Source organism: Denticeps clupeoides, chromosome 14, assembly GCF_900700375.1.
Source record: "Denticeps clupeoides chromosome 14, fDenClu1.1, whole genome shotgun sequence".
In the NCBI taxonomy this organism is placed as follows: Eukaryota; Metazoa; Chordata; class Actinopteri; order Clupeiformes; family Denticipitidae; genus Denticeps; species Denticeps clupeoides.
Window position 1 is genome coordinate 10,692,058 of NC_041720.1, and position 21,749 is coordinate 10,713,806.

The 21,749-nt window shown below is 43.8% G+C and overlaps 4 protein-coding genes across 5 annotated transcripts; 1 reads left to right on the forward strand and 3 right to left on the reverse strand.

The window, feature by feature from the left end:
- Positions 1 to 1,639: 1,639 nt before the first annotated feature.
- On the reverse strand, positions 1,640 to 5,013 carry ccdc25 (coiled-coil domain containing 25). 2 transcript variants are annotated; one of them, XR_003742339.1, is made up of 10 exons: positions 4,871 to 5,013; positions 4,578 to 4,625; positions 4,461 to 4,500; positions 4,305 to 4,356; positions 3,938 to 4,013; positions 3,681 to 3,784; positions 3,411 to 3,613; positions 3,219 to 3,264; positions 2,989 to 3,100; positions 1,640 to 2,499 (listed from the first exon to the last, which is right to left on the reverse strand). XR_003742339.1 is itself a non-coding variant. In XM_028953013.1 (9 exons), exons 1-9 carry the CDS (start codon positions 4,893 to 4,895, stop codon positions 3,071 to 3,073), a joined length of 624 nt encoding a protein of 207 aa, XP_028808846.1. In that variant the 5' UTR covers positions 4,896 to 5,013; the 3' UTR covers positions 2,692 to 3,070. The 2 variants fall into 2 exon arrangements, 1 of the variants encoding a protein (XP_028808846.1); XM_028953013.1 differs by lacking the exon at positions 1,640 to 2,499 and having other exon boundaries at positions 2,692 to 3,100.
- A 79-nt stretch (positions 5,014 to 5,092) lies between these two features.
- Positions 5,093 to 9,377, forward strand: esco2 (establishment of sister chromatid cohesion N-acetyltransferase 2). The gene is made up of 11 exons (XM_028953280.1): positions 5,093 to 5,125; positions 5,374 to 5,450; positions 5,685 to 6,633; positions 6,717 to 6,798; positions 6,893 to 6,926; positions 7,078 to 7,225; positions 7,627 to 7,758; positions 7,844 to 7,933; positions 8,168 to 8,311; positions 8,510 to 8,694; positions 8,929 to 9,377. The coding sequence occupies exons 2-11, from the start codon at positions 5,389 to 5,391 to the stop codon at positions 9,059 to 9,061; spliced, it is 1,959 nt and encodes a 652-aa protein (XP_028809113.1). The 5' UTR covers positions 5,093 to 5,125; positions 5,374 to 5,388; the 3' UTR covers positions 9,062 to 9,377.
- Positions 9,378 to 10,114: 737 nt separating this feature from the next.
- pbk (PDZ binding kinase) lies at positions 10,115 to 13,414 on the reverse strand. Its single transcript, XM_028953369.1, has 7 exons — positions 13,275 to 13,414; positions 13,105 to 13,198; positions 12,880 to 13,019; positions 11,903 to 12,072; positions 11,678 to 11,807; positions 10,716 to 10,898; positions 10,115 to 10,468 (listed from the first exon to the last, which is right to left on the reverse strand). The coding sequence occupies exons 1-7, from the start codon at positions 13,336 to 13,338 to the stop codon at positions 10,233 to 10,235; spliced, it is 1,017 nt and encodes a 338-aa protein (XP_028809202.1). The 5' UTR covers positions 13,339 to 13,414; the 3' UTR covers positions 10,115 to 10,232.
- Positions 13,415 to 17,760: 4,346 nt separating this feature from the next.
- On the reverse strand, positions 17,761 to 21,111 carry slc35d3 (solute carrier family 35 member D3). The gene is made up of 2 exons (XM_028953361.1): positions 20,396 to 21,111; positions 17,761 to 18,770 (listed from the first exon to the last, which is right to left on the reverse strand). The coding sequence occupies exons 1-2, from the start codon at positions 20,829 to 20,831 to the stop codon at positions 17,953 to 17,955; spliced, it is 1,254 nt and encodes a 417-aa protein (XP_028809194.1). The 5' UTR covers positions 20,832 to 21,111; the 3' UTR covers positions 17,761 to 17,952.
- Positions 21,112 to 21,749: the final 638 nt, after the last annotated feature.

The window sequence follows — 21,749 nt, forward strand, 5'->3', positions numbered from 1 at the left end:
CACCCCCATGTGTGCACCATATTTCCTTACATCGGAGCAGGCCATTTCCAAGGACGGCTCCCCGGCCTCTGGTTTGATGGCTTTGTTTGCTTTTGTTGGAGGCTTCAACTGCTCTGACCAAACTTGAGGGGGGACCACAGAGGAGCGGCGCGTCCCCTCTGTGTGGCAGCCCGCGACCAGTACCGCCCGTGGCCTCCACCCACACACTCTCTCTCCTCCTTGTCTTTCTTCCTCGCTTCGTTCCAAAAGGCATTCTGATATCCGTGTGTGGTCTTCACCACGACCTGCTAGATTCGGCTCTCGGCACACATTCTCATAAGCAGGTTGGAAGAGATGCTGGGTTGATCAACCTTTAACCCTTAACCAATTACATACACACAAAACTCATAATTTGGATTCTTTTGGTTGTGCAGAACAACTAAACGTTGTTAAAGTGCACCCATCAACTTATTTCTAGTGCAGACAAACGTTGGTCGTTCTGCTGCCAACAGTACTTTACTTTACTTTACTTTATTTTGCAGACGCTTTAATCCAAAGCGATTTACATGAGGAAGACACCAGCAATTCTCATTCGATTTCTATAGATTTTGAGTTTATAAAACTAAGAGCCCCGACAAGGCCTAACTTGTCAGAAAGTAATGTAATGTAATGTGGCATGCTGGATGACAGTTCGCCCGCACTGCCTGCTTAAAGACCGTCAAGATGTCACTCACACATTTTGAGAACTATTCGACCCAACACACAAGCCCAGTAATGCAGGCGTGCAGCATTACCCAAAACCACACAGGAAATATAAAACTGTCACGAATGCAGCACGGTGAGACCTGCTCAGTGTCACCCGTCGGCAGCAGGCATGCTGCACAATGCAGACCCCTGCTAATTTAGGAACAATTCCCAGTGGTTTCTATTGTTTAGGAGTGGAATTAACTAAAAAAAAAATGGCCAGACCTGCTATGACTGCAAGGGTCAGGCCGTACATAGCATGACGGGGGATGACTGAGACTTTCCTATAAACACAACACCGACTTACCCACCGGCCTGAGGACCATTAGACATGGCAGGAGAAGGTCATACTTTCCACAGTCTCTTGCACTCTAGTCTCCCCCTGTCAGCATGTATAATACCGTCTTTCACTGAGTGTCCTCAGTGCTCAGTACAGCATTGAATACTGTGATACAAAAATAATACAACACAGTCTACTCTGAATATAACAACCTTGAAGTGGAATTTATGAGATTACTGGAATTAAAATGATTAACTTTCTATGGCTTGATTAGATTCAATTGTACAAACATGACAAGATATAAACGTGTGAGATGCTGTGAAGACTCTCAGCTAGAAGTTACAGTTAAAGAACAGGACTGGCCGAACATTAAAAGGCTTGAGTTGGACCTTTGCTATTGATGTGTGTGAGGGCGGTGTGACACTGCTGAGAACTGCATACTTTCATAATCAGCACAGTCACAAAGAACCAATTATTCCAGGAAAACAGAAAGGGGGATTCAGTTTAGAAAACTTTGAACAAAAACAGGCATAGTAGCATCAGAAAAGACACATGTCAATGACAAGACGAAGACGTGATACAAATAAACACAGATACAGACACTCAGGAATGAAGGGAACACAGTCCTAAAGAGAGTTTGGGGTTAAATAGAAAATATCATTTAATAAAAGTTTCTATTAAGAAAATGAGAATCATTTGATTACCAATGATTACATTTTGTGCAATATAGATAGTCTTTGATCTCTGTTCTGCGCTTTCATTTACTTAAAATGATATACCAGTCTACAAACCATTTATTAACACAAACTAAAGGAAGGACCTGTCCAACACTGCCATCTAGAGGTGGGGCAAGATTCAGTTAGAGAATTAAAATATATATAGGTATAAATCATTTAATATGTGCCATATGCTAGCTGTGGATGTTTACTGGCTTCATGTTTAAAGGCCTAATCTGTACTGTTAAAACAGTTTACAGGCTCCAGAACGCTGTTTAGCTGCCTTTATAAAACCATTGCAGCATTACAACTTAAAACATTAATGGGAGTGGCAACAAGTGCATAAAAATAATGCCTTTGCCAATAATTACTGGTATGGCTAAATGTATTTTTTTCTCTATTAAAAAATGATCCAGATAATGCAAGAAAACTATGCTTTATATTGTATTATTAAAAATGGAAAACCAAGCTTGGGTTGGGTTTGATCCAGCAAAAATTGCAGTTCTCTGGCAAGAAATTGCTATTATTACTGTGCTATTAAAGTCACACGGCTATGGTTTCTTCACAGGAAAAATGGATGGAAATCGGTTTTCCCGAAAAGATCTTTCCAGATTTAGCTCAGTGCCAGGAAACGTCACACACCTATAAGGAAAAGGGGCTTCTCTTTCGCATCTCTTGTCCAGGAGCAGGTTGGGTTGTTTGTTGGTCAGATAAAATTGGTGACGCACTGGTCATAAACTTCAGGCAACACGTTGCAGTCAGTCTGGATCAGCTGTCATGCTAAATGAAGAGAGTAGGAGCGCTGTCAGGCCACTAAAAATATGGGTCATTAGGTAAAGGTTCATACCAACCTTTAAATAAATAAATAAATGTGCTTTTTGCAACTATCCGGCTTACTTTAATTATTAAAGTAATACTATAAATCAAAGACACAATGACAAACATTTTAAAAAGTAAAAAAAAAAAAAAAAGTAGTACGAATTGGGAAATCTTTATTGTCATTATAATTACAACGCTAAGTATTTTCTCTTTGAGACAGGTTTTGAATGTACATGCAATTTACACGATTCAATGGATGTTTTAACCCAGCTGCTCCCGCAATGCACTGGAGAAGATAAAAAAACGAGACCTCCGCCCCGAGCGGCCCGGCAGAAGACACACTGCTGGCATGAGAACTGAAAAGGCTAACGCGACATGCGACTAAATAAAAAAAATAATAATAATAACAATAATCCCCACACATCCACCAATGTCATCTGTGGGTACAACCTTCCAAAGGACACTGGGTCCCCATGGGTACGCATCAGCAGTGTCTGGGATAGTTTCTTTAAGTCTGCGGGTCCATTTGTAGTTACATGAAATCATCAGAGTCATTTCCGTCCTGCAGAAAAAAAACAAACAATCTTTATCCTTTGAAATACATTTCAACACAACACCGCTCATTAAATCCTGATTGTGCCATAGTAGTACAGCGTGAATTGAGGACTTAGTGTTTTTACCTCGTTTGTCGTCATTTTGTCACATTTCATTAATGATGAGTAGTTCCTGTGAGAGGAATAAAGATAGTGTTGTCATGGAAACAGATTACATTCCATGACTAGCTCCATCTCACTCATTCACTCACTGACATACACACACACACACACACACACACACACACAACACAGACGCTTCGTAAAGCAACCCATCACCTGAGCTCCTCCATCTCTTTTTTCTTTTTCATCTCCTCCTTCTCTTTCTTCTTCTGATCTTGTATCTGTGCTTTCTTCTCGTTCCTCTCCTCCCGGTCTCGTGACTCCTTCTCTGCTGCCAGGTCTGGGTTTCGCTCCTCTTTGGTTTTTTCCAGTCTGTTTATAATTTCGTTGATTTTTTTCTCCACAGATACTATTTTTACCTGTCGACGTACAACAGATATTTTGATCTGAACAATGCAGGTAAAGATGCAGAAATGTACTGCTTACCTCTTTTTGCCGGTGGAAGCCAATCTGGCCTACATCCATATCCCCAGTTTTCTTGAGATTGCTCCATGGTGTATACACAACATTAATGTTGTTCATTTTGCAACCTAACAAAAGTGTTGATTTTTTTATTAGATTCAGTTTTATTTTCATGACAAACAAGCCTTTTCACTTAACTAAAACTGCAAATAGGTGAAGTACAAACCGAAGACATGAAATACTGAATATATCAGGCGTTGGACGTTAGCAAAGCAAAGTACCTTGAATGCTGTTGTTTTTCACGAGTTGTGCACAGTCAATCAATACTTCTTTGGGTATGTCATCTATCGTATTTCCCTTAGGTTAAGATTAGAAAACATGCATCAGACACAAGTCTTTTGGTACTGATTTGACCACAGTGGCATCAGGTTTACAACACTGCTGCAGGGGTCACGAGCCTGGTCCTGGAGGGCATTTGTCCTGCACACTTTTGCATTTAGCCTAATTTAAAAACAGAAGTCACGTTTCGTTGTTGTTAGGTTTATCTGTCAGTGCTGCAGTTTTTTTTTTTTAAATGACAATCACTTTCAAAGGTCATTTGTCACTTTAATTAGTACAGACGTGTGTCGGGGCAGAAGGTTCAACTACCTTGGGCAATCTCAGATAGACATGAGCAGAGGACAGCTTATCCACATGAAACCTGCAAAACAAATACCAAAACAACAAATCGACACGTTTGTCAAAGCCACGTTCTCTTTTACCTCAAGTCTCTAATGCCACGTTGAAATAAACAACAGCTCATACCAAATGTCCTCAGGCCATCCATATTTTATTAGGTCTTCATCTGTTGGAAGATCGAATATTAACGTACAAATGTAACGAGCCGATGATGACAAACGTGATCATTGTTGAGTCTCTTACTTTCGTATTTGTCTTTGCCCATGTATATGGTATATGGTGGAGATACACCTTGCAGGAGAAAGAACCAACCAATCAAAAGAGTCAAATCAAAACCAGGCAGTGCTTATTTTTATTATCAGAAATTTTACTGTAGAAAGAACATTTGGTCTAAAACACCCGCCAGTCGTATAGTAGCAAGAATAAGAATATGAATACGTCCGAATAATAGCATGTCCATAATTAGGCAATCCGAGCAGCTTTGTGAAAGACTTAAAACTGAGAACTTGACAGCTCCTTCGATCCGCGCTACTCACCGGCGCTGGTGAAATAAAACACCATTTTCACTTCACCTTTTAATTTTATTTCTAACGGGGACGAAAGACGAGGCGTCTTTAAAATAAAAAAAAAACCCACATCGGTCTGCGACGCGTTACTCCAGCGTGCGGAAACGCCGAGGCGGAAGTCGGGGGCTGGACGCCGGAAGTAAACGGCGCCACTTCCGGCGTTTTCGCGCGCGCGCTTCAAAAACAGCGACGGCGACAGCGACGGAACCTCGGCCACTGTTACTGGTACAAAAAAAGAATAGACCTTTCTTTAATCCTCCACTGTTCGGCCGCCACGTTGCGTGTTTACGCGCCGAGTTGAACCGGCCAGCGACCCGCTCTTTACTTATTCGCCTTATGCGAATTAGCTTGGGTTTGGGCGCCAATTTCTGCTTTCGCGGGCGCCGGGGCGTTTGTGAAGCTTCTTTCGGCCGCTTCGCGGCCGTCAGCCTTCTCCGCTGGTGCTTAATCCCGCGACCCGTGGTTTGTTTCAGGAATAAGCGGGAGCCATGAAAATGCTGCCCGACGCGACGTCTCGGAAGAGGAAGCACCGCTCCTCCGAATATGATGGGTAAAACTATACTTTTATCCTGTGGTCTACGTTTATATTCTATATAGTCCACACTGAGAAGAACTTCTACTGTACAGTAAGAGTTTTGTATGTCCTGTGTTGCCCCTAAACCAGATTTGACAGTCAGATTAAAATGATTTTCTTTTTAAATTTTCTAAAATGACCTTGACTAAAAATGGATTGTGGTTTTGTTATTGGTCTATGTGAATCAAAATGATTCATTTTTGCCCTCAGAAACCCAGCAAAGAGGCAGATCACAAGCAAGGAGACCCCTCCGAGGCGAAATTCACCACGCCTGCCGCAGCCTTTCCCTCAGAACATGACGGGTGGACCCCAAAACATGGAAAACTGCTACTCGCCCCAGAAGTCACCACAGAAGAGAGCTCGTAGCGCCGCACCCATGCCGCTGACGCCCAGAAATGTATCCAGGACCTGTGTGCTGGAAGAGGCTCCGAAAAGGGCGTCTCCTTTCAAAGGTGCCGTGAAAACCGGGTCTTTTTACAGCAAGCAGAAGACTGTGCTTTACCTGACTCCTCTGGAGAGGAAGACTCTGAAAGAGAGCAAGTCGCCCATACTCCAGTCTGCCAACAAGTCCCCCCTGCCAAGCCCACCAGCCTCCATAGAGAGACCCAAGAAGAACAAGGGCAGACAGCCCAAAAAAGTGCCCGCTTCCACACTTCAGAAACCCAACTTGAACGGCTATTTTACCAAGATGAGTAAAAACAAAACGCCGGACACAAAACCAGCCGCCCCCAGCACCACCTCAGAGTCGGCGGAGCAGAAGACGGTCTCCATATTCTCCTTCGGCAGTCTGAAGAACAAGGCCAAGCCCAAGATGCTGGTGGGGGCTGCTTTCTTCACCACTGGCAAAAAAACAAACTCAAACATGTACAAAACCGTGATGGCGAAAAAACAGACAAAAGAAGCAGTGCGCCGTGGAAAAGCAGAGGAAGCGGAAGCCAGTGAAAAGGTTCAGAAAGTACACTCACCTTTGCGAAACGCAGAATTCGTGAAAAGGCCGAAAGGTGGCCAGGAAAAAATTGCAAGTCCAGAGAAGACCACAGGGGGAAGCCCAGAACCACAGCCCCTCAGAGAGCTTCTACACGTTCATGGCATCAGGAAGGACCTCCGGGTCAGCTTGAGTAGATCGGTCAGTCCCGCCTGTTCGCAGCTCAGCAGCCAGGTACGTGAGATTTGATCAGGGACGTCCCTGCTCATCAGGAACAAGCACAGCAGCCTGTCTTAAACACGTTAAATACGTTTCAGGAGTTAAATGAAGACATGGGGTCTGACTCAGTATTTGACGTGAGTGACGCTGGCCGTTCAGAACACAACAGTCAAGATGAAGGTTTTTTTTTTTTTTGTTTAAATGTCATTTTAAAAAAATACACATTTCAAGTATTGAATTAAATCGAAATTGCTTTCTTTTCCCTTTTTTGAAGAGTCATCTATATATCCCATATTTGGTTCTAAAAGGTAGGCGAGATTGTCTTCATGTATACAAAAAAATGTTTTTTTAACTGCATTGTAGTATTGTAGTGATACAGGGAACAGACTGAATCTATTGATTTTTATTATTTTTTTTATTTTATTATTATTAAAAATGTTTGTTTGGCTGGATACTCAGAAGAGCTCAGAAGAGGAGCAGTGTGACCTCTCCCTTGAGTTGTAGCACCCCTTCAGCTCTACCCAGCAGCCTCAGCGCCTCATCCAAGGACCGAAGCAGCCGCAGAAGGAGGGATGTGAAGAAGCAGGCTGACGATCAGCTTATTATTGTGAGTTAGACCGCGAAAAATGTTTCGCACACATGACAGCGCTGATTTACTATATAGGGGTGTGTGTTTGTTTATTTTATATATATATATGTGTGTGTGTGTGTGTGTGTGTGTGTAAACACACACATTTATATTAGGAGACACTTGGGCTTAAGTGTCCCCTGTTCAGGGACACTTCAGTGGGATTTGAACCTGGGTCTTATGCGAGTGGATCTTAGGCGACTACCACCCTTGACAGGCCCTACAATTGACACCCCCACACTTGACCCTTGAGGCACACAAGGACATATATAAATGAATGTACCCAGTGTTATCAGTATTATGAACTAAAAATACAATTCTGAGTGACATATTGATTATTGCTGCAAGACTATTTAAGCAAGTGTAAATATTAATGGCAGGATGCTGGTCAGAGGCAGTTTGGCGCCACCACCTGTAATTCCTGTGGGATGCTGTACAGCGCTGACAGCCCAGAGGATGCGTTCCAGCACAGCCAGTTTCACCAGCGCTTCCTCGACTCAATCAAGTTTGTGGTGGGTCATACGGGTTCAGTTTTGGAGTTTGGCTTGTAAATCAATCGTTGAACCGTAACATTTTTTTGCTGCTTTTTCTGTATAGGGTTGGAAGAAGGAGCGAGTTGTGGCTGAATTTTGGGATGGAAAAATAATTCTTGTCCTTCCTGATGACCCAAAATATGCTGTTAAAAAGGTAATAGTCTGCTGTAGGGCTGTGTGGGTATACTCTAAAGCAACACTGATATTTTAACTAGGGGTGTTGGAAAATATCGTTACAGCAATATATCACGAGCGTTATATGCTGTCGAGCGTTTTCTTTAGTGAGGCCAGCAGAGATCAGCATGTGACTTATATAAGTATGAGCAGACAAGGTCTCCCTCCCACCTTCCCTCATAAAAAAATGTTTATTTATTTGTTTCACCCGCAGGCAGAGGATGTGAGGAAAGTGGCCGACAGTGAGCTTGGCTTCCAGCAGATGTCCCTGAGTAGCCCCAGCACAGCCAAGACCTACCTGTTTGTGAACAGTGACCGGATGGTTGTGGGCTGTCTGGTTGCTGAGCACATCAGACATGTAAGGACAATTTCTCAGGTGTTTTTCACAGTTAACATCCAGTTCTTATTATTGAGTAGTTTTAAGACACGTTAGATTTACGTTTAAGGCATTTCGCTTTCAATCAATACAGGGAGCGACTCCGGGTTAAGTGGGGTTTTAACCTGTGACCACCCCTGTTTTTGGGCTTCCACTGACCTTGCCTGACCTCTTTCCTAGGCCTTTAGAGTTCTGGAGCATGCAGAGCCGATTCAGAGCCAGAATAAAGATGAGTTTATGGAGCGCCACAGGGCCTGGTGCTGCTCCACCGTGCCGGAGAGGGCCATCTGTGGCATCAGCCGCATCTGGGTCTTCAGCCTTCAGAGGAGGAATGGTATCGCCACACGCCTGCTCGACACAGTCAGGTATAACTCCTTAGCGCTAAATGGCCAAGTGTCTGCATATATTGCTAACTTACTTCAAAAGCTGGTGGACAGCTTTGTTTTTGAAAGTGTTGTTATAAATATGTTGATATTATTATTACTTAATTAAATAGCCCTAACTAAGTAGTCTAATTAATCACCTTCTCTGTGCATTAGTTATAAATATTAAAGTATTTGTTATACTTGTTTTGAATACAGTTTGTCTGTCCTCTTCAGGAACACCTTCATGTATGGAAGCCACCTGACCAAAAGTGAAATAGCCTTTTCTGATCCCACGCCAGATGGCAAGCTCTTTGCCACAAAATACACCGAGACCCCAGCCTTCCTGGTCTACAATTTCATTGGCTGAACCTTTAGCCAGACTGCGGTGGCTTGTTTATTGTCTAAAGGTTTGGTGGAGTTCTGTTTTTTTCCCCTATATGGGAGTTAGAAGTAATGGAAGTATGAGACAAGTGTATAAACAGATTAAAATTTAAGTTTTGGTTTTACCTTTTTTTAAATTTTTAGTGTTTTACCAAACGTTTTTTGTTCTTTTCCCCAGTAGTTTCTTTTTGTATAAAAAAATAAGCTTTGAATCATTTATTAAAGAAGAGCTTCATGTTCATATTTCAGTATAGACTCTAGTTTTAATTAGTGAAGTTATATTAATCAGACATTGTGCATATTTGGGGGGTTTTGGCAAGAAAATAACTCTTTAATATTTGTTTGTATTCATGAGTTTTAATTTTTCATTTGTTCACTGTTGAAATTTCCTTGCTCTCAAATCAGTGTTTATAATGTGTATTGTTAAATGCTGTGCTTATTGTAAATTCTGGTAAACACTGTATTATGTTGCGTTACAATGTCTTTATTTTCAGACCTCGTTCCAAGTGATTTATTTATTTGGTAATTTTACACGAAAGAGCTTAAAAATATTACAAACAAGTGGGTTAGTATGGTGGTTGCAGCAGCAGAGGTAAATGAAAGGCAAGAGGGGAGCAGTGTCGTATGCCACGCCTTCTGAGGTCCAAAAGGACCAGGCTACTGTTGTAGCAGAACACTTTCACTTTCCATAAGCACTTATTCCCATCACTATCTCCTCACACATTCCTATGGACAATTTAGAGGCAGGAGGGAAAACTACGGCAGCACTGGGGAAGGGTCCAAACCCTAACTGCTGCACTATCAAGCCACTCATAATCAATACAAATGTAATATAGTGATATTATGGCTGATCAATTACATTAACAGTTGGTGCATATTACAACCAGTAGTCGAAGCGCTTAGGACTTCAGCACTAGAACCCTGTTTATTAATTCAGCCCTCCTATGCGGTATAAAAATAACAGAAGGTGACTGGAAAATAACAAAAAATTTTTTTATTAATTCTGCATACTAAAAAAATTTTTTTTGGGGAAAAAAAAAAAAAGGTAAAACATAAAATCCCTCAGAGAAGAGGAATAGAAAAAGAGGGGAACAATCAGAAAAACAAAACATAAAAGTGGAGACGACGAGGCCGTGTAATCATGATGGACCAGTGAGCTAATCAATAACCATGACCTCGCTCTTTGGGTTGTCCGCCACAACATTGGACTCAAGGACCTGGACTATGTCGGCTGCAGAAGGCCGCTTTTGGGGATCCTCATTGGTGCAGAGGCAGAACAGCTCTACCATTCTCTGGTAGGCTCCGCCCAGTGTTTCGGAGTCCAGCGCTGGCCGCGTCCCCAGCTTCTGGAAATATGCATCTTCATCAAATTCGTCCTCATCAAAGGACTCATCTAGTAAAAGGAAGGATAATCAGGTAAATCAGTGCAAATATCTGTATAGTGGTATATGAATAGTGTCATTTGAATATCCATGATCTCATGTTTGGGTTTACTCCTGTATTTTTCTCATTGGCCAGAACGTACACTAGACGAATTATCAAGAAATGTATCATGAAGAGATGGGATGTACCATAGGTGGCTACAGGTAACTAATGGAAAGTCTGTCTAGGGGAACCTGTGTGTAATAGGACACCTTTACCTTCATCTTCATCCTCGTCTTCCTCATCCAGAATCTCCAGATGTGGCACAGACAGAGTCATCATTTCCCACAGTGTCAGGCCATAGGCAAAAATATCTGCTCTGTCAGTGATGAGCCCATTCTCCAGAGCCTCTTTTGGATTCCATGGTTCTGTTCCAATATACTGGGCCTTTGGGTTACTCACTGAGATAAGAAAATAACTATTAGTTTGCTGTGTAGTACTGCAATAGTGCCATAGGACAATTAATATACTCAGTGGAGAAAATCTATAAAAAAAAAAATAATGTCAAGTGGTAACACACTCACACCACAAAGTCACAGGTATAAACCCCTCTCACCCTGTAACTACAGATGAACTAAGTTGCTCTGGATAAGGGTGTCTACTAAATGTCAAAGTTAAAAGTACAAGAGGATCAGACCATTCTATATGAAAGCAAAGTGATTGTCATTGTGATACACTGCAGCACAGCACACGGTCACACAACCAAATATGTACTCTGCTTTTAATAATCACCCTTGGTGAGCAGTGGGCAGCCATGACAGGCGCCCAGGGAGCAGCGTGTGGGGACGGTTCTTTGCTCAGTGGCACCTTGGCAGATCAGGGTTGGAAACAACAACCTTCTGATTACAGGACCGCATCCTTAACCGCTAGGCCACCACTGCCACAGTATATATGAATATATATCCACACAAAGATGTGTATTTCTTGGTGCTGCCCTCAAAACTGGGTTGGGAGGGTTGAATCAGGAAGGGCATCCTGCGTAAAGCCTTTGCCGATATCAATTGTGTGAACAGCCAGACCGCCTGATCCACTGTGGCGACCCCTAATGTGAGCAGCCGAAGGGAGACACACACACACACACACACACACACACACATACATTCATATATATATACATACATACGCACACACATCGTGCAGAGTTATCAGAAGATACCTTGTTCCAGAAGACAATATTCACCTTGCATGTTTTCATCCAGAGGCAAAGAGACACCCACATCACAGATCTTGATGGTGTCAAAGTCTCCCTTTATGACAATGTTGCAGGACTTAATGTCACCATGGAGAAGCTTCCCCTCGTTGTGTAGGTACTGCGAAAGGAGAAGCAAACTTTACAGAGGAAACAAAAAAGCTTCAAAGCCCGATGAAATATAGGGGTGAAAGAAAATTAAATGGGGATGCTTGCCTGCAAGCCCCGAGCCACATGGAGGGCCACCTTCTCAATGGTGGCAACTGGAAAAGCCTTGAGGCCATCCTCTCTCCGTTTCTCGATGAGGTCGTTCAGGGACTGTTCCCCTCCGTACTCCATCGCAAGGCATTTGGACCCATCTTTTGCTGTGCTAAAGGCACGGAAGCCTGTGCGATAATCATTCAAAATTCCAGTTTCAATTTTAATCATGTATTTGAGTGCATTTTATGCCAACTCTAAAACCAGCATCAGCAACCTAACCTATATGGCCAGTTTCCTGTTCATGGATTGATACAAGTTTAAGACCAGGGGTGTCAAATTCGTGGCCAGCATCCCGCGACATCACTTAATATAGTTCTATTATGGTAGGGCTAAATAAAGCGAAAACTACAGATCCCATAATGCAGTGCTTCAGTTGCCTTCCCGAACGCGATCTATTAACTGCAGCTGAATCTGCACAGGGGCAGTTTCCACATCGACAGCAAATGGTTTGTGAAGCAACTCAAAATCATTTTTTCGTGCTTCAAAGTCAACAAAACGCCGTGCATTATGGGATCTGTAGTTTGTGTGTTATCAGCGCGTCATATCGACGGGACATAATAATAGATCTATATAAAGTGATCTCACGGGATGTGGCACATTTTGACATACGTGCTCTAGACAAAATAAAAAAGAATGTAAAAGAGAACTGATCCATTCAAAAAGCTTTTAGTCAAGGACTAGAATGGAGTAGAATGCCGTTTATTGTAATTATGCGCATGTACAATGAGATTAAAAGCAGTTCTTTCGGTAGTACAAAGAGCAAGGAAATACAAATATATAACAATAGAATACAATTATCGCAAGGAATTACAGCACTAGAACTTAATCCTGATCCTTAGGCTTTTAAAGGAAACTGAAAATGTCATTTCCGCTGTGGTTCTAGACCACAACTAAAACACTAATTAATCATTATTTAATGAATGATATCTTACCAACAATGTTCGGGTGCTGAAGATCTTTCAAAACCTTTGCCTCGTCACACAGCCTTTTCTGATAGACCTTCTGCTGGGACTTTGAACACTTGCTGTTGATCTTCTTGATGGCCCAAGGAGAACTGGTTTGTTTGCCGGTCCTGCGGAGGAGAGCGCATCCATCTTTTCACACGACAACCAAGTATGAAAAAGCGACGGAAGCGACGCGTGTACAAATCCCAGCACCTGTTCATGAGATAAACATTGACTCCAGTTCCGCACCCCAGCTTCCTCATGAAGGGAGACGCCGGAATGGTGACCGGGGTCCCGCACGCCGAGGCTGGACAGGAGCAGGTTTGTTATCGGCTGTGGAAGAAAAGCCGCTAGTGAGCTGAAGACGCTACGCGTTCACTTACGTGGGCTTCTGACTCTCACTGGTTTGCAGGGAGTCTTGAAGACGCTGGGCGACTCCGTGTCCATAGTCGTCTTATGGGAGAACAGAAATGTTAAATTTAATAGTCGGCTGAGGCGGATCTGGCAACTTGAAAACAAAAAAGGCGCCTCTCTTCGAAATTGTGACGTCATGCGTACTGACGTAAGGACGACGGGACCCGGAGAAAGACAAAAAACACATAAGACGCGTTTCGAAATCCGAATCTGTGGAATTCACCAATCATCTCCGTTTAAATTCCCTTACCACACACACACACACACACACACACACACACACACACACACACACACTTTCTCTCACACGTGACACTTGCTTCACTAAGGGAAAGACTACTTTTGAATCTGGTAAACATGGAAAAGGGACATTTATTTGCAGGATCCACTAGATGGAGCCACAGGGCTTTGAAATCGGGTGCTTGGCAGTAAGAGTTTTTTTTTTGTGCAAATCTGACCTGAATGGTTTTAGTATGTGAGTACTCTAATATTTTTTTCATGCTGTCTTCCTGTTATCACCTTTAAAGAACAAAAAAATCTGTTAAGAAACCCAATCCACCATTTGATATTTAAATGTGATCGATCTCACACGGCAACATCTTCCTCCATACTTTGAATGTTAACAATGGTTCTGCTTTAAATGAATGGTATAGCTTGATGTAGAAGTCTATGATGATGTCAGACATTTATACCCCAATGTTGCCTGTGTTTCTCTGTTTGCGTCTGTGAAATTGCACAAACAATTGCGCTATATATATTAAGGGGCAGTGGTGGCCTAGCGGTTAAGGAAGTGGCCCTGTAATCAGAAGGTTGCCGGTTCGATTCCCGATCCGCCAACGTACCACTGAGGTGCCACTGAGCAAAGCACCGTCCCCACACACTGCTCCCCGGGCGCTTGTCATGGCTGCCCACTGCTCACTCAGGGTGATGGGTTAAATGCAGAGGACAAATTTCACTGTGTGCATCGTGTGCTGTGCTGCTGTGTATCACATGTGACAATCACTTCACTTTATTTTTTATTTTTTTATTATTATCAGTCTCTGGGGGCCCTGCTAACCATTGCTCTTTTTCCCGCCGATATGGCACCCAAAAATTGTGTTAGCCAGACATTTCCTTGTTCTTATGCTTGACTTTCAACCCAGTGTACTTCATGTGAGGCTCTATAATTAAAAGTGGCACAGGACCTACACCAGGAAGGATGGCTGGAGGCTCATAATTTCATCTCCTCGTGATGATCTCAGTATGATCTGTCACAGAAGCTGCCAATGGAAACTATTTTCTTTATAGACAGCAGGTCTTTAAAACGATTGGATACCCCAAGGCCATGTCCCTCTGCCTGAACAGGTCTTTAGGAAATCCATCAGTGGTGTCACAGAACATTATGGATCACAATGGCCAGGTTGGTGGTTGGTGATTTGCTGCAGGGAACATGTGGAAGAATGTTCAATAAGACTGGGCAGGTCAGTCCAGGGTAATATAGTCAGGGTGAAATCTAAAATAATTGTACCAGTATTCTGAATGCAATTTCTCTCAAGGAAGAATCTGCACTCAACTAAACCAATCTAAAAAAAAAACAAAACTCTAAATTAATTTATGCTAATCTTCTTTACAAAGAACCAGAAAATGCCCACACAGGAAACTGATCATCTCCCTTATTAATAGAAACTCCCACCATCAGCTGCTAGAGCAGATGGGGCAAAAACGATCATCTGGGTTCCAGAGCAAACAAAGGCTGTCACGTTCTGCTCAGCATAATACTTACCTGTCCTTTGTATTGTCGGACGTGCGAGGCCATTAACTTTTCATGCGACTGGCGCACAAAGGCCGTGTCTTTTTGTGTTCGGTGAGGAGATGGTTATGAATGGCCTCAGGCGGCCCCATAAATGAGATTGTACTGAACATTGCAGGATAGCAGGCTGCTGTTGAGCTTGCTAAACATATTCTTAAAAAGTAGAAGAAAAAAAAAAAAGAGCAGAGTGATTCAATGAACACTTAAACTCCTCACAAAACCAAGGTGGATTAACGGGCGTCATTTTCACACAGTTGCTAAAAATGCAATCAAAGTAAGCATATGTTGTCTACATCATTATGTTTCAGAGTTGGCATAAAAATACACAGTTTAAAACAAAACTGGTGCAGAATTTGGAAAAAAAAAAGCTACAAATAATGCCTGATAAACATACGCACTAAAGATTTAGCATTATAAACTTAAATACGCCATGTAAAAATATTTCATTCGTGTTTGAGCGTCGTTTTTAATATTCAAAGACTACAATGAATCATTTTTGAGGATAACATTTCATGTGTTACGCCCTATAATCTACCAAATGTACAAACCTTAATAAATACATTCATTTTGTAGATAAACTCATTCCAACCTCCCCCTGCCAATAAGCGATTGGAAAGTCGAGCAGGATGTACGGCTCAGTCGATAGACCCTCTAATCTGCAGGGTGCGGGCCACCCAGCGGCCGCAATAAGTTGATTGTTGTCGGAAAACACAGAACAATCGTTGGAGATGTAGAAAAGGGAGCGTCCAGAGGAAACCCAGCCTATAAGTGATGGGCAAATCATTCCCTCTCTTATTCAGCTCCTATTCGGTCGCGTCCATTTTGACACGCAAACGAAAGCGAGAGAAAGAAAGCCCTCCCTTGTTTTCCGCAGCTCTTTCCATCCGCGCTGCTCCTGCTTCCTCTCGTTCTCAAAAGTGCTGTTTGATCTGTTGTCCAGACATGGTGGAGTGTTTCAAAGGCACTTCGGGGAGAATTTCCCCCCGACCCCTGAAGTTGCTGACTGGGCCCCAGGATGGCGAACGAACCATTAACTTGCCTTCCTCCCATCCCCCCGCAGGTGCAGCTGAAGGACGCGTCCCTTTTAGGAGAGTTAGGGAGGGGGTTCTGAGGAGGGATGGAAACCGAGAGAGAGAAAGCTGTGTGTGTGTGTGTGTGTGTTTCGATAAGAAGGGATTTAAAAGAAAGCTGGAAATGCTTCTTTGACCGTTGGATATGAAGGTCTGGTCCTCAGAACATTGTACTTTGCCACAGCAGTATTTGGACGTTCCTCCCTCGCAAACACACATACGTCCATCTTCATATGCATCCACACACTGAATTTTGGTGGAAATGGAGGTATTTCATGCGCCCTGCTGGGGAAGCTTTCAACAAGAAGAATTATCAGATGCCTTTCATGGCTCTGGATGCATATTTAATAGACATCTATATTGTTCTTCTGCCAAGTGAACCTTGTCGTAACCATAACCAAGGGAAATCGGAGACATTGTCTCAACAGCAAGACAATACGGCAGAAAAGCAATTACTGTGTCACTTATGGTTACCGATGGAGCATTAAAGTGAGACTGGCATCATTGAGAAGGCTTTTTATGTCAGATTCTCTCAAATTTACTTTGCATCGTCCATCCATGTGTAAAATATTGGTGCTCCCCATGTCACATAGCAGAAAATTACACAGCCATTTAATTTTACATGCAGATAAAAAAAACAGCAAAGTTTTACTGTACATGTAGTATATACTATGATTTATAAAAAATGAATTGACTATGAGAACGCATGAGATGCCAGAAATTATTTAATTTTTCATGTGAAATATGAAAATTTATCATTTTCATGCTCAAGGCAACAATTCTTGAAAACGTTTATTTTTATCTGAAAACTGGATTGGTTTTCAAGTCTAGTTGGATTCACAATTTTAAGAATTAAAGGAAAGGTCCCCTATTATATATATTTTTTCTTTTATATAGGTCTTAGTGGTCCCCTTTTACTGTATCTGAAGTCTCTGTCCAAAATTCCGCCGTGGGGCAGAATTGCAGCCTCTTTGATCCAGTCCCACAATGAGGTTTCCCAGGACACGCTGTTTCGGTGTCTGTAGCTTTAAATGCTAATGAGGAGGAGAGAGGCGGGGCGAGGAGGGGAGCGGCCTTTAGAAGTGAGTGGGCATTCGTGCAAATTATGTCATCGACACCGTTCACCAAACACAATGTTTGCCGCAACCAGGAAGTAGTGTCTCCATTTTTTTCCAGAAAAAAATTAATGAACCCACTGGTTCTACAGTGTCTCTCGTGATGGAACTAAAAAAACACATTTGTGCTCAATGTTCACATCCGATCACCAAGCAAATGCAATGCTTCGTACTTTTGGAAGCCATGACTGTCTGTGGAGCGACTTTTTAAGGGAGGAGAGGGAAATTTTGTGGGCAGAAAAAAGCATGAGAAAGGGGAGGTAATCTTACCCCTTATGACAACAGAAGGCGACCAATTCCAGATCTGACCGTCCACAGCACGCTTTATACGCCACTTTTGACCACTGCTGGACCATAGACAGGCATTAACACATATTAATGTTAAATAATCTTGCAAAGTGAAATTTTCATAATAGGGGACCTTTAAGAGAAAATATTTTCTTCTGGGTTAAAAAAAAAAAAAACAGTCCATGTTGGCAATTTTGGCTGAGTTTTTAACTGATAATTCAGTATAAAATATTTCAGTGCATCACTGCATATAGAAATACTTAATGCTATCTGCTCTAATTTACAAACTGATCATTTATTATTTTAGAAAATACTTTTTCAGGACCACTGGAACATCTTTAATTGTTCATTCAACATGCATCCTTCACAGCAGAACAATTCAGCATCAAGGGCTCTGGACCTCCATGTTGTCGATTAACGTGTCTTTCTTGAGGAACTTGAGGGTGCGGACGGTTCTCCAGACCCCAACATAATTGTCACTCAGAGACTTTTCTGCAGGTGCACCCTCCTGGAAGTAGGCCTCCCTCTGCATCTCCATGGACTCTGCAGCACTGTTTACTAGTGCCGGGCTCTCACTGTGCCCATCTCCCTCTAACGCCCCGCTAAGGCTCCCATTGGCTAGGGCCTCTGGGTCTCCCTCAGGCTTTGCAGGTTCTACGTAAGGTTCCCCGGGGAGCTCTTCATTCTTTGTGGCCTCATCCATGTCCTCATATTTGACCTTCTTTTTGGTCTCAAAGTACTTGACAACACAGTATGTGATGGAGCCGACGGTGTTCACCACCACACCAGCCACAAACAGCTTGGTGGGTTCCACATCGCTGAAAGCCAGCATGCCCACGGTGATGGTGGCAATGCTCTTCACCACGCCTACAAAGCTGGTGGTGACCGCTGAGTTGATGTAGGTGCAGTGGAGGGTGGTGAAGTTCATTGCACAGCCAATGAGGATGCAGGTGATGAAAATCCCTGTAATGTAGGGGTCCTTCCAACCCGAGTAGGTCCACATGTTAATGGCGTCCATGCTGACGAAGGAGCAGATGAACAGCACGGGCGTGGCGACGGTGGCGATGATGTACTGGGCAGTGAGCGGGCCATACTCACACTCTATACTCGTCTTCTGGATCAGGACCAGATAGGAGGCGTGGATGATCACAGCCAGCACGCCTGTCACGTATCCAAAAGGGTCACCTGTCAGGTCACCAGCGCCTGAGAAACAAAGTGGCAAAAGTAATGATGCAATCATGTACAAACATGTCACAGCAATCGTCCGCATCTATTCAGAAGTTTATTCCAGCAGAGTATATAAAAAGCATTAAGTATGATTTATAATACACATAAAGTACATTTATGAAATGTGTAAATCAGCTGTGTTGAGCCATTATTATTATTTTTAAAAATCTGTCAATTGTTATTATTTGTTATTGACTGTCAGCCATATTTAATCATGGAAAGCACCTTGATGCAGCTTGACTTTATAACAAATTAATTACACAACGCATGGAACGAACAAAGAACAGGACTAACAGGACAAACATGTTACAGTTGAAAACTGGCATTTCAGCTTCAACATGAGTAAAATATATCAAAATGAACTATTTTTTAAATTAACTGTCACCCACATACAGAAGTGAGTGTGCAAAGCAGATTAGAATGGTTCATATCAGTGCAGTACAAAGGTATTCTAAATGTATTCTCTTATTTTTATTATTGTTATTATTATTACTATTATTGGTGGCCTAGTGGTTAAGGAAGCGGCCCTGTAATCAGAAGGTTGACGGTTCGAATCCCGATCTGCCAAGCTGTCACTGAGGTTCCCTCCGCACACACTGCTCCCCGGGTGCCTGTCATGGCTGCCCACTGCTCACCAAGGGTGATGGTTAAAAGCAGAGGACACATTTCGTTGTGTCACCGTGTGCTGTGCTGCTGTGTATCACAATGACAATCACTTCACAATTATTTTGTATTCTGAGGGGAACTGAGGATGATGATGCTGTAACACACTGACAGGAAGGGGGTTTAGAGTCAGGATGTATAGTATAGAGCTGTAAATGTAGGTCTGAGCCTCTACCCGACCTGGGTCAGCAAACAGGAACTTCCGCTCTACAGTACCTACGCTTTTCGTGTGATTCGCTACCTGTAAATATGTTTCAGTGGTTGGTAAATATGTTTTATTAAATCGATGAAATGTTCATTTGGTTTGTAATTCCCGGCCATCACCGTCATCGTCGGGTGATGTGTCGGCGGCTGCGGCCAGATGCTCTTGAAAAAGGGATGGATGCTGAAATGAAATGAAATGGAGGCCAGCCCCTGGCGACCGTGCTTTCGACTCACTTCGTTTCCCTCTCAGCCCAACGCTCGTAGCCTGCAGAAGGCAAGCCGGGCTTTTAAAAGCCGGGCCGGGCCTACAGCTCCAGTATAAAGTGCTACAGGCTCTAAAACTTACACTGAACGCCTGTTGCATGAATTCTATTCATTTTAGGGCTGTATGAATGTTAATAGCTGTTCATAGATGAATTGTAACATGTTAAAATAAACTGGCGTCTCTGTCTCGGATCAGCAAGGATCTGATCGTAAGTCTGACCGTAAACCTGGAAATTTGAACATTTTTTGAACTTTTTTTTTTTTTTTTTTTTTTGCTGCAAGCATCGCCAAGCCACGGACCCACAATTCAGGGGCATGACGTCACTCACGCGTGGGCTCCTTCGCACACTTACAGTTCACAGTTCTTCAGTGTTACTAACGACTCGCGCTTAATAGCGATGATTTAATCGACGGACATTCATAATGAATGAGGTCTATTTTTAAGACTTTATTATAAATATGATCCGCACCTGCCAGAGCCGCGCCGCCCGTGGTGATGAGCACCGCCGCGATCACGCCGACCGACGGGATCCCGTTCTTCAGCACGCACACCCCGATCAGCAGCGTGACCAGCGGCAGGCACCGCTTGAAGACCACGTACATGGGCAAACTCAAGCCCCGCAGCGACCACAGGGTGAGCGTGGACTGCAGCGTGGCCAGGATGCAGACGATGGAGAAAACTCTGGCCAGCCGGAGGCTGAAGGGCGGCACGTCGATCTTGCCCAGCCGCCGCAGGAGCTCCAGGGTCAGCGCCGCGGTGCCGTTGGTCAGGCACTGGATGAGGGTGAGGTAGTTGAAGTGGTAGGTGGTGATGAGGAACTTCAGCAGGATGTTCAGGGAGCCCGAGAAGACTCCGTGCGCGACGGCCACCGAGATGCCCAACGCGCGACCTTTGCAAACTTCCATGCTGTCCGAGGGATGGAGAATTACGCGCCACCAACCCTCCTCGAAACAGCCGTGGACGTCCGGGGGGAAAAATGAAATCGAACCCGATTAGTTTAAAGTTAACACGAAAGCAAGCAAACTTTTAACAAATCAATCGCGGCGGGCAGCAGGCGCGCATCCTGCTTGGTCTGTGGAGACGCCGAGTGTCCTTGTCATTCTGCGCGCCGCCAGAGTGCTGAGGAGACGCACCCACCGGCGCAACCACACACCCACTGCGCGCACCCACCCACCGGCGCAACCACACACCCACAGCGCGCACCCACCCACCGGCGCAACCACACACCCACTGCGCGCACCCACCCACCGGCGGAACCCCACACCCACTGCGCGCACCCACCCACCGGCGGAACCCCACACCCACTGCGCGCACCCACCCACCGGCGGAACCACACACCCACTGCGCGCACCCGCACAACCACACACCCACAGCGCGCACCCACCCACCCGCACAACCACACACCCACTGCGCGCACCCGCACAACCACACACCCACAGCGCGCACCCACCCACCCGCACAACCACACACCCACTGCGCGCACCCGCACAACCACACACCCACTTGGCGCCGTGCACGCATTCAGAGTGCGGAGGAGACGCGCACACCGGCGCACGCACCCTCCCTTACAAACCGCATTTCAGTGCGAGATATTATATATACACGAATGTGAAAGTTAATTCAAAACATATTAATTACTAGGGCGATCAATCTATTACAGGGTTTTGATTAAATTGTGCTATAATGTATATATATATATGTAATATTACAGAGATGGAGGCTGAGACTAATGCTTGTAGCTTGATGAAGACGTGATTGCGCCTTCGAGCCGAATCAGCCGTCTACTGTGCAGCTTAAGTTAGAAAATGTTGATGTTCCAGCCT

Coding starts and splice junctions, on each gene's coding strand:
- ccdc25 (XM_028953013.1), bottom strand. CDS start 4,895: ATGGTGTTTTATTTCACCAGCGCCG. Junction 4,501..4,577: donor GGGCAAAGACAAATACGAAA/GTAAGAGACTCA, acceptor ATCTTCCAACAG/ATGAAGACCTAATAAAATAT. Junction 3,614..3,680: donor GCTTCCACCGGCAAAAAGAG/GTAAGCAGTACA, acceptor GTACGTCGACAG/GTAAAAATAGTATCTGTGGA.
- esco2 (XM_028953280.1), top strand. CDS start 5,389: ATGAAAATGCTGCCCGACGCGACGTCTCGGAAGAGGAAGCACCGCTCC. Junction 7,934..8,167: donor CAAAATATGCTGTTAAAAAG/GTAATAGTCTGC, acceptor TTTCACCCGCAG/GCAGAGGATGTGAGGAAAGT. Junction 8,312..8,509: donor TTGCTGAGCACATCAGACAT/GTAAGGACAATT, acceptor CCTCTTTCCTAG/GCCTTTAGAGTTCTGGAGCA.
- pbk (XM_028953369.1), bottom strand. CDS start 13,338: ATGGACACGGAGTCGCCCAGCGTCTTCAAGACTCCCTGCAAACCAGTG. Junction 13,199..13,274: donor AGTGAGAGTCAGAAGCCCAC/GTAAGTGAACGC, acceptor GCTCCTGTCCAG/CCTCGGCGTGCGGGACCCCG. Junction 10,899..11,677: donor TCTGGATGAAAACATGCAAG/GTGAATATTGTC, acceptor TTCTTATCTCAG/TGAGTAACCCAAAGGCCCAG.
- slc35d3 (XM_028953361.1), bottom strand. CDS start 20,831: ATGGAAGTTTGCAAAGGTCGCGCGTTGGGCATCTCGGTGGCCGTCGCG. Junction 18,771..20,395: donor GGGCGGCGCGGCTCTGGCAG/GTGCGGATCATA, acceptor TTTGTTTCTCAG/GCGCTGGTGACCTGACAGGT.